Source organism: Martes martes (assembly GCF_963455335.1).
Source record: "Martes martes genome assembly, chromosome: 17".
In the NCBI taxonomy this organism is placed as follows: Eukaryota; Metazoa; Chordata; class Mammalia; order Carnivora; family Mustelidae; genus Martes; species Martes martes.
Genome location: NC_137905.1, coordinates 13,750,595 through 13,762,102, shown reverse-complemented (window position 1 = coordinate 13,762,102; position 11,508 = coordinate 13,750,595). Strand labels below are relative to the sequence as shown.

The window sequence follows — 11,508 nt, the reverse complement described above, 5'->3', positions numbered from 1 at the left end:
CAACTTTTCGCCCAATTTTCCTTTGAGATTGTCTTTTCCTTACTGACTTATAAACATATATATGTTATAACAACAGAGTGTTCTCTTGCAGTTTGCCTTGTTTGGCTTTTAAGCTCATACTGTGTTTCGAGCACCGGTTTTAACTCAACAAACCACCTTCTGCCTAACAGTCTTAGAAAGCCTTCCCTGCACAGAGGCCAGGTGGGCGGAGCCAGCGTGCTCAGGAAGGGTCGCCCCTCCCCGCCCCACGGAGGGGGCGGGGCCAAAAGACGCCCCGCCTCCGCGAGCACGCTCCGTTGCCATGGAAGCCGTGGGCAAGGAGCTTGGCGTTTCCCTGCTTCAGTACCCGGCAGAGAAACGAAACCTAAGTAGCGAGGGCTTCGGGCGGCGAGAGTCGCCGGCGTGCGTAACGTTGACGCGTGACGCCAGCCCGGCCTCGAGGCGCGTGCGCAATGTGTCTTTCAGGGCCCTCGGGCCACCGTTCGGCAGCGGCGCGCCCTGGAGGTGGGTTCCCGCTTCTGGTGTGGCGGGGGCGGGCCAGGGCCTCTTTCTCGGCCTCTCGGAGCGCCACCTACCTCTGCAGTGGCAGGGAGGCTGGGGGCGCCGCAGACGTTTAGGAGCGACCGTTCCGGGAAGCGGCCCGGGAGCGGAAGTGGAGGATGGTTCCCTCGAGTGAGGAGAGAGCGTGAAGCGCTGCCTCTCTAGACTCAGGGGGCCGAGGTGGGCGTGAGCGAAGGTAATCACACCCGGGTTCTGAGGCCGGGTCCTCCTGCGACTTTCCAGAGGGTGAAGCAGGGGCTGGGACTGAGGTTCCTCCAGATCAGGAGGGATCGGGCCGCTCGAATGGAGCTTGGGACTCACTTGCATCAGGTGAAAGGTGATCGTGGGTGCCCCTGGCCCAAATTAAAGCGCTGGATACCCTCCAGCTAATTATTTTCACCGTTGCTGGGAGGAGGAGTTGCCAGAAACACTTCTAAAACTCCTTTGTAAGCGTTAATTGGAGAGAGCACTGTTGATGAGATCTTGTGGGTTTTGTGTCAGGCTCACGAATTTTGCAGGTATTTCCTTTGTGGCTTCGAGCAGGAAGCTACAGGACTTTCCCACTCTAATCTGCAAAACAAGAATGGTAATGCTGACCCTCCTGGCAGAATTATGATGCCACAAAGCTCTATGGAGTGCTTAATGAAAGGGGCAGAGGAACATCCGGAAACTTTTTTTCTTCTATTCTGTAAACCACGCGTTTTGTTGTTGTTTTTTATTTTTGGTCATGCATTGAAGTGCTGGAGTGAAGTTGAAGTGAATTATTATGACTCCTATTCAGAACCTAATCAGAGGAGTGCCCTTTGTGCTAAGTATCATATACATTCATTTGTTCAATAAATACTGTGTGTTTACTGTGTACTAAGCACTGTTGTAACCTTGGGGTGATAAATGAGTCAACAAAGCAAAGATCCTTGCCTTGTGGAGCTTAGATTCCCATTTGGGGAAGACAAAAAATAAACATAATAAGCAAAATATATTAGAAGGAAAGGAAAGTCATGGAAAAAGAAAAGTACAGCTAGGCCCATACCTTTACCATTGGTGGTAGTGCAAGATGCAACTAGGGTGTCAGGGTAAATGTCATAGAAGAATTACACCTGAGTAAATATTCGAAGGAGATGAGGGGGTTAGCTATGCAGGTAATCTGGAGGAAGAGGATTCCAGGAAGAGGAATTGATCGAGACTTGCAGGTTGCGTTGTACCTGGTGTTAAGTGAACAGCAATAAAACTTGTGTGGCTGGAGCAGAATGAATAAGGAGAATAATAGACAATTAGGTTAGAGATAGGTTGGGGCTGGAGGGCAGAAATCTTCAAGGTCCTTGTAGGAGTGTGGCATTTACTTTGAGTGAAATGGGGAGCCAAAGCAGGCAAAGATAGAAGAGACCAGTTAGAAGGCTATGGCAGTAATCCAGCAGAGAATTGACAGTGTCTACAATTAGGAGGCTGGTGGCTGGAGGTGGGTGGCTTCTGGGAATTTGATAGGAGGAAAGGAAAGTTGGATTATAGACCTGAGCATTATTCGAAATATACATACATATATATGTATATATACACATATACATATATAAATACATATAGTCAATATCCATAATTTTAATATAAATATATCAGATATAATCTTGAATTGTGTACCACAGGTGTAGTCCAGAAGAACAGTGAAGTGTTTGAATTACTTTAGTTTTTCTCATGTGAAGGTAATTATCTGTTAGCTTAGGTAAGATTTCAGAGCTTACCTATAGCCATTAATTAGTATGGGAAATTAGACTAAAATCAGATAGACTATAATTGCCATCTAAACATGGTTGTAGTTTCCAGTAAGCACAGTGGAAATTAAGACAAAATAACTTGTAATAAACTTTCGCTTGCTTTTATTTAGTATTTTATTGAATGTGACAGTGCCTCATTTTTGCCTTCTTTCAGAAGTCTGTCTGAATATAGATTCTAACTAAAAAAAAAAAAAATCTAAGATAAGAAAAAGTAATTGCTGGGCAAGTGTGACCATTAACTATACTTTTCGCGTATTGTAAAAAAACTGTCATGAACAGAAATGGCTAAGAAGATACTTGTTATTTCAAGAAGCTTACAAGCTAGCGGAGTATACAGGGTTGTAAATAATTTAAACAAAACATAAGAGGATGAAAAAAGTGTGCCAAAAGAACAGTACAAAATAAATGCTAATAGAATATAGTCTTTCGGGTATTGTGTTTATCGTGGCTTAGCTCACTTTTGTTTCCCATTTTAATCGTGAAACATTGGCTTTTTGTGGGATGATGGTTGTGTTGTCAATTTTTTGTGTTTGACAAATTTAGATTCTTTTTGAAAAACTGGTGTAGAATGCATTGAGTATACTAAGTAAATGCAGAACTTAGGAACTTAAAGCGCCTACTAATTAACACTGAGCCCACAAGTACTATGTAATACTTATAGCTCTGTCTTCTGGGATGTATAACTTAGGCCAACACTATGCCATTAAGCCATGCTTCTTTCCCTTATATCTATTTCCTTTTCCAGTGTTTTTGGTTTCTTAGGCGGTGTTAGAACACAGAATGTAGGTTGACTGTTTATAATTTGTAAATTCAGTGAGGATATTTCTTTAATTTAAAGATCCTCTATCAAAGTGTGTTACATTTTAGTGGCAAGAAGATACAATATTTTATAGTGGAGGCGTGGAGTTGTCTGAGCAGATGAGATAGGAATCTAGAGACGTGCCAGGTTGGCAACAGTTCAGTTTCAGCATTGAGCTGAATAGAGGCTAACCAGTCAGGTACACCACAGTTAACAAGCAGTATGGTGATGAGTGTTAGTTGGTGTCCTGTAAAGGCAATTTGGTACCAGATCGTATTGGTACCAAAGTGCCTGTCTTAGCAAGTGTGTGAGATCTGGATGGAGGATGTATTTGGCAGTCGTAGGTGAATAAGTGTGTGGGCAGAGAGGCCTGGTAGCAATACCAGTAATGGGTTCAGGTGTAGAATCTTTTTCCAGAAGGAGCTGAGATTTGAAGGGAACTAAAAAAAGCTGAAAGTCACTTGTTAAAGCTTGGTCAAAGTTCAAGGGACGAATCTTAGTCTGACAGTGTGTTTGGGGCCATGTGGGTGGTGTCTCAGCCATGGGTAGAGGAAAATTTTGGGTAGGAGCTAGATAGATTATTCTGTTAATATGAGCTGCCATCACTGATGAATATTCGTTGGTATATGCTTTTTATATGCTAACATGTTTATCCTCATCTAAAAAAAAATGATACCCTAACTTTTTTAAAATAAGAAACAGGTTCAAAGGTGTAATTTGCCCAGGCCCACTTTTTAACTGTGGATTTGAGTTCAGGTCTATTGGATGTAAAAGCCTTTACTCTTTCTTTATTCCGAATTACTTCATTGTGTAACAGAATGTGCGGACATTAGTCTTCCCATTTTAGGTAGTTTGTCATGAGTATGATCTGATTTGCTGTGGATGAGATTTCACTCACTAATAAATTTGATTCATTTAATTATGTGTTTTCTTTTTCTAGATTTTAATTTAATTTGAAAATGAGTAAGTGCAGAAAGCCACCACTGGGTTCAAGTCCTGAGACATTCAGCCCAGATGTTCTTGCTGACATTTTTGAACTCTTTGCCAAGAACTTTTCTTATGGCAAGCCACTTAATAATGAGTGGCAGTTACCAGATCCCAGTGAGGTTTTCACTTGTGACCACATGGAATTTAATACATTGCTTGATTTGAAGAACTCCCTAAATGAAGTAAAAAACCTACTGAGTGATAAGAAATTGGATGAGTGGCATGAACACACTGCTTTCACTAACAAAGCTGGAAAAATAATTTCTCATGTGAAAAAATCTGTGAATGCTGAACTTTGTACTCAAGCATGGTGTAAGTTTCATGAAATTTTGTGCAGCTTTCCACTTATTCCACAGGAGGCTTTTCAGAATGGAAAACTGAATTCTCTACACCTTTGTGAAGCTCCTGGCGCTTTTATAGCGAGTCTCAATCACTACTTAAAATCCCATCGATTCCCCTGTGATTGGAGTTGGGTCGCTAATACTTTGAATCCATACCATGAAGCAAATGACAATCTTATGATGATTATGGATGACCGACTTATTGCAAATACCTTGCGTTGGTGGTACTTTGGTCCAGATAACACTGGTGATATCATGACCTTGAAATACCTGACTGGACTTCAGAACTTCGTAAGCAACATGGCTACTATTCACTTGATCACCGCAGATGGGAGTTTTGATTGCCAAGGAAACCCAGGTGAACAAGAAGCTTTAGTTTCTTCTTTGCATTATTGTGAAGTTGTCACTGCTCTGACAACTCTTGGAAATGGTGGCTCTTTTGTTCTGAAGATGTTTACTTTGTTTGAACATTGTTCCATAAACCTGATGTACCTGCTAAACTGTTCCTTTGACCAAGTCCATGTTTTTAAACCTGCTACTAGCAAGGCAGGGAACTCAGAAGTCTATGTGGTTTGTCTCCACTATAAGGGAAGAGAGGCACTCCATCCTTTGTTATCTAAGATGGTGCTGAATTTCGGGACAGAAATGACCCAGAAAGCTCTCTTTCCCCATCATGTGATTCCCGAATCTTTTCTTAAAAGGCATGAAGAATGTTGTATGTTCTTTCATAAATACCAGCTAGAGACTATTTCTGAGAACATTCGTCTGTTTCAGTGCATGGAAAAAGGGGAACAAACAAAGCTGAATAATTTAAGGGACTGTGCTGTTCAATATTTCATGCAAAAGTTTCAGTTGAAGCCTCTTTCCAGAAATAATTGGCTAGTGAAAAAATCTAATATTGGTTGTAGTACAAATACAAAATGGTTTGGGCAGAGGAACAGATATTTTAAAACCTATAATGAAAGGAAAATGCTGGAAACCCTTTCGTGGAAAGATAAGGTGGCCAAAGGATACTTTAATAGTTGGGCAGAAGAACATGCTGTGTATCATTCTGGGCAAAATTCTGTCTTAGAAGGGACAGCTTCCAGTCTTGAGTGTCACTTATGGCATATTTTAGAGGGAAAGAAACTGCCAAAGGTAAAGTGTTCTCCTTTCTGTGATGGTGAAATTTTAAAGACTCTTAATGAAGCAATTGAAAAGTCATCAGGAGGAGCCTTGAATTTGGATTCCAAGTTCTGGCCCAAACAGCAGTATTACTGTTCTTGTCACATTTTTACTGAAGAACTGATATTTTCTGAGTTGTTTAACCTAACCAAGTGCCTTCAGGATGAGCAGGTGGTAGAACCCGGCAACCAAACGAAGTGCCTGCTTGTGGGCTTTCCAACCCTCCGTGATATCAAAACACATATACCACTGGAAGTTCACCTCTTGGAATCAACTGAACTCATGACTTTCGGCTGTTCATTGCTTCATGACGGAGACCCGACTTACCAGCAGCTGTTTCTGGACTGCCTTCTACATTCATTGCAGCAGCTTCATACAGGGGATGTTATGATTTTGCCTGTACTTTCTTGTTTTACAAGATTTATGGCCGGTTTGATCTTTGTACTGCACAGCTGTTTCAGATTCATCACATTTTCTTGTCCCACTTCTTCTGAGCCCCTGAGGACCTGTGCGGTCCTGCTGTGTGTTGGTTATCAGGACCTTCCAAATCCTGTTTTCCAGTATCTGCAGAATGTGAATGAATTGTTAAGCTCTTTGCTTAAATCTGACGCACCCCAGCAGGTTTTACAGTTTGTGCCAATGGAGGTGCTCCTTAAGGGGGCACTACTTGATTTTTTGTGGGATTTGAATGCTGCCATTGCTAAAAGGCATTTGCACCTAATTATTCAAGGAGAGAGAGAAGAAATCATCGGCAGCCTTCAGCTATGATGTTGAACTTGTCTTTTCTGAGATTTAACTTTATGGCTTCTTATGGTTTCTATTGTTATTTCAGTCCTTTGCTATTTAAAAACCATTGATTTGGGGGAAAGGCCAACTTTTGATCATTGAAAGTCTCATTATTTTGGGAAAACCACCAGCTAGTTCTGATCTCCTATACATGCCTGTAGGCATGGAGTTTGCCGTGTGGTGCAGTCTCTGCAGTGATGATATTCAACCTCAGACATGAGATGTGCATATACAGTTGGGATGGACACATGCACACTTATTTAAGCAGTTTACTTGGTCTTACTTATTTGTTTCAAGATTTGCACCCATGTGCCTTCCTTCAGATTAGATTTTTTCCCAACTGATTTCCTTAGTGGCTAATGCTGTTAATCAATCGAGAGAGGTCTCCAATGAAAGGAGGTGAGCCATTCCTCAGCAACACTGGTGTTCTTTAATACTGACCGTGTCAGTTACGGATTCGGGGAAACTCTTGCCAAATGTTCAGTATGTGCCATTCCTTGCCTTTAGGCCACTGACCCAGTTTACTTGTGTGGTTCAAATGAAGCTATGTGCTGTTTTCTGAATATTTAATGACCACAGCCGTCCAGCCAGAAAGGATATCAGGACAGCTTCAAACCAAAGATCATGTTTAAAACAATGAAAAATCACTGTGTCTAGTACACACTTGTATCATGAAAAGTTTCTTTTAGGAATGGTGTAGAAATCTTTAACTTCCGGGAAATAATCTGTAAGCTAACAGATTTTTTTAGATTGTAAAATAGTGTGTATGGACTCCTTTTGGGAACATATGAATGTAATGAACATAGAGTGAATCCTAAAGAAAAATTTTAACACTTCCAGAATGATGGTTCAGCATTCAAAATTTTTCGGTCTTGTTTCTTTGAAAGTAGCACTTTACCAAAAGATTGACCATGAGATGGTTATTTTATCAGTTGTGTCTGATTTCTTTTGAATTATATGTATTTGACCTGTAAATGAGCTTTTCTGGCAAACTGTATTAAGCAGATCTTCATTACTTCGAAGTTCCACAAAGTGGGGAATGTTTATATTCTCACATGTGCATTTTAGACATTTTTGTTAGTTATTAAAAAATAGATGTATTCTCTGATGTATTTGGTTGATAAATATTAATCTGAAATTTTTTCATGTTCTTTGCTATTTTGAGTTCCATTATAGATTCATGAATAAAGTCATTAGCAGAGAGATTTTGTGTTCGTCTTTTTTAAAGAGACTCATGGAGGAAGTTAAAAATATATCTTGGAAACATTTTTTTAAAGGAAGGTTTGAATGGGAGTTAATGTTCCTTCATTTCCTCTGATTTGTATTCATTAAAATTTAGTCCTTAATATTGTAATATTTATGGAATTTCTACTTCAGGAAAGAAACTGAATACTGGTACTGGTATTAAAACTTTCTTTTAAGCACCTCAAATAAGCATTGAATGCTTACGTGGTTGTTTTTTTTTTTTTTTTTTTACACTAATCCATCTCTGTTGGAATACATAGCATAGTGGTGTATATTAGAATATATTTTGGTATTTAACTTGACGTTTGGAATCAGTTGCTGTTCATCTGATTTTTTTGGATTCATATTTCCTCCATAGGTGAGAATAGGACTTGAAGGTTCAGATTGAACTTGATGTGGATGACAGGTACCAATGACTTATAGGAACTTCTCTTTGAGAAAAAGGGAGGAAAAATGCTGTCGAAAAAATGAATGACAAGGAGACTGTAAGGTGAGACATGATTTATATATTAAAATAGGGTTCTTTAAAAAAAATTATTTTTGTAGATTTTGAGATTTTTAACTTAATTGTTGAAATTAAGAGTTTTGTTGAAAAGAGTTTTTCAACAACCAGAAAATGTAAACTTCATAAATGTGTTTTCTAAAAACTTAGATGAGAAACAGGTCTTATAAATTTAATTTTTCCACTGTTCATTTTTGTCCTCCCTAAGAAAAAGTTTTATATTTTAGTGGAGGCCTTTATATATTATCCTAATGTTGCTTAAATATTTTAATGCATTGAAAATACCTTTTCTCGAGTAAATTAAACATCGAATTTGTGGACTTTACTCCATCTTTAAAATAGTTTTTTATGTTTAAAAAGATCCAGAGATCTTGGAGTGGAATGAAAGAAGCATTTAAAATACTAGGAAGAATTGGAAAAAAAAGTTGTTCGATGCTTTTGTTATTTTACTTATTTTTTTTTAAAATTTTATTTATTTATTTGACAGACAGAGATCACAAGTAGGCAGAGAGGCAGGCAGAGAGAGAGCAAGGGAAGCAGGCTCCCTGCTGAGCAGAGAGCCCCATGCGGGGCTCGATCCCAGGACCCTGGGATCATGACCTGAGCCAAAAGCAGAGGCTTTAACTCACTGAGCCACCCAGGCACCCCTATTTTACTTATTTTTGATGAGAATATACCTGGTCTTTAAAAATACGTAAACCTACTTTTCATTTCCAGTTGAACTCATAATAGTTAGACTGCTGTGGCATGGGTAAATGAAACAGTTAATCCCTTAACATTTTCATATTTTTAGAAATGAAAATGTTGATTATCAACCCAACCAAAATCTTATTTTCCATGTTTAAAGACTTTTCCATATTTAAATTGATTTGAAAACAAAAGGGCAACACTGGTACTTCGTTTAGTGTATTTTTGCTTTATTCTGAGGTGAAAGTAAGAGATAAGACATTTTTAAGATTTTATTTATGTATTTGACAGACAGAGATTACAAGTAGGCAGAGAGGCAGGCAGAGAGAGAGGAAGCAGGCGCTCCACGGAACATAGAGCCCTATGTGGGGCTCGATCCCAGGACCCTGGGATTATGACCTGAGTGGAAGGCAGAGGCTTTAACCCATTGAGCCACCCAGGCACCCCAAGATAAGACATTTTTAGTTTCAATTTTTTAAATTGTTTGAAACAATAAACAATTATCATTTTTAATTTAAGCAGTACAAAGATTTTACAGCATTAGGGTTTTTTTGGCTAATTTTTATGTTTTAAAAAATAACATTTATTAATTAAACTGGTATAATTAGGCGTTATTTAAATGTCCTTTGTTACCTGTTTAATACATTTTGAAGAAAACTTAGACTTAATGTAAATATTATCCTCTATTAAAATGATGAAAAATTATTATGCATAGATGGTACAGATATGTAAGGCCTGACTGAAAATTTGTTTATTACATAGTTACTCTTGAAAATAGAGATTCAGTTGTTTGTAAATAGTCCTCCCCAGCCCTTTTCTATTCTTTTTTTTTTTTTTTTTACTAGATTAAAACTCATTTCAGGCTGATCTTAGGAGCAGAACTAACCATAAAACAAAAATTTCAGTATTCCCTAATGAATTTCTATTTGGATGGAAAACATTTTTCAGAGCTGGCCTCATGGTAGCAGGTGAACCAAAAGCATATGACATATAGTAACTCATAATAAGTAGCTATGTTTTAGGGCATGTAATTAAAGCAAAAATCCTCAAAATATATAATGAGTTCCTACTATTTTGTATTTTCTGATCAATGTATTCTTTATATAAAGTAGCAATCTTTGAATATGGAGTTCTGCCCCCCCAATCTGTTATTTATATTTTCTTAGTTTGAACCAATACAGAAGATCAAAGTAACTTACCTTTGGATAAGTATAAGTTTATACGGTAATGTTTAGGGAAGAGGAGAAGCTGCTTTATAACCACAGATATGGTGACGTTGTCTGCTGTTTTTTGTTAGTAAAAATATTTAGAAATTACCTGTCATTGAGCATGGGTTAGCATTTAATCTTACTCAAGTGAAAATTTTATTTAAAAGCCTGATCTGCTTGTGGTCACATACAGGTTGTATACTCATTTACAAGTTGTACCCAGAGTAGTGTTTTCTCTAATTTTCTTGAGATTTTACTCTTTCTGTCTTTCCAGAGTATCTTTATAGACCCAGTGAGGTGTAATTCTGTGTTTACCGTGTGCCAAGTGTAGCAACATCAGTATAGCCTATTACTGGACTTTTAATATAATTTATTACTTAAAATTGCAGCCACATTGTTGATTTGTGGGCTAAATTTGTCATGATATAATTAAAACATTTATAGAGATTGCTCTTTAAACTGTTTGTGTACATTTTGCCAAAAAGCTACTTTTATTAAAATGATTCTATAGACCTTTGTGGATAAACATATTTTATTTACCTGTGTATCTGCATCTTTTTGCTATTTAAGCTTCTGTTTCAACACCAAATTATTTTATTGGGCAAGACAGATGTGCTTTTACGGTTTCGACTTTCGAGAATTTCTTTTATTTTCAGTGAATTTCAGGATTGAGAAATTAGTCTACCTACTAGACCGGTTCAGAAACTTCAAAAGAAGCACAAACATATCCTAGTGATTTTTTTTTTATTAGAGTAAACATCATTCCTGTAACTATTTGATAACTCCAGTAATATTAATCTCTTCCTGGAGCTGTTACACTTACTGCTTGAATCATTCAGTCTGGGCATTACCTTAAATAAAGCAATATTACATTGTTCCTTTTTTTCACCATTCCTTCATTTTCTTTCCAGAATTATAAATTGAAGGGCCGAGTGCTATGGCATATGTTTATTTTATATTTCATATTGTCAGTACAGGTGTTATTTTATATTTTGTGTAGTCAATATATGTGTCTTCAGAATACTATTTTTTTATTATAGAAAATCTACAAACATACACAAAATTAAAATCATATTAACAACCCTTGGCCAGGTTCCGTATCCACCAAAATTTTGCTTAACTTGCTTTATCCTCCTACCTTTTTTTTTTTTTCCCGGAGTATTTTAAAACAAATTCATGAAATCTTAACAGATAAGGACTTTATTGCATGTGACAAAATTAATATCACCCGATACTTACTCCATGTTCAAATTTTCCAGGTTGTCTCAAAAGTGCCTTTTTATGGTTGGTTCAAATAAGGATCCAAATAAGGCTGGCACATTGTATTTGCTTAATGTGCCTCTGAACTCTTTCTATGAAAAAGTCCCTCACCCTATTTCTGTAGCCCCAACATTTTCTTTTCTATGCCATGCTAACTGGCCTGTACTTTTCCTCATGCTGAATTTGATCATGTTTTGATTTGTATCTCTATGCCACATATTCC

The 11,508-nt window shown here is 37.9% G+C and overlaps 1 protein-coding gene across 1 annotated transcript; it reads left to right on the top strand.

The window, feature by feature from the left end:
- Positions 1-579: 579 nt before the first annotated feature.
- CMTR2 (cap methyltransferase 2) lies at positions 580-7,580 on the top strand. Its single transcript, XM_080828754.1, has 2 exons — positions 580-736; positions 4,046-7,580. The coding sequence occupies exon 2, from the start codon at positions 4,065-4,067 to the stop codon at positions 6,363-6,365; it is 2,301 nt and encodes a 766-aa protein (XP_080684880.1). The 5' UTR covers positions 580-736; positions 4,046-4,064; the 3' UTR covers positions 6,366-7,580.
- Positions 7,581-11,508: the final 3,928 nt, after the last annotated feature.

Coding starts and splice junctions, on each gene's coding strand:
- CMTR2 (XM_080828754.1), top strand. CDS start 4,065: ATGAGTAAGTGCAGAAAGCCACCACTGGGTTCAAGTCCTGAGACATTC.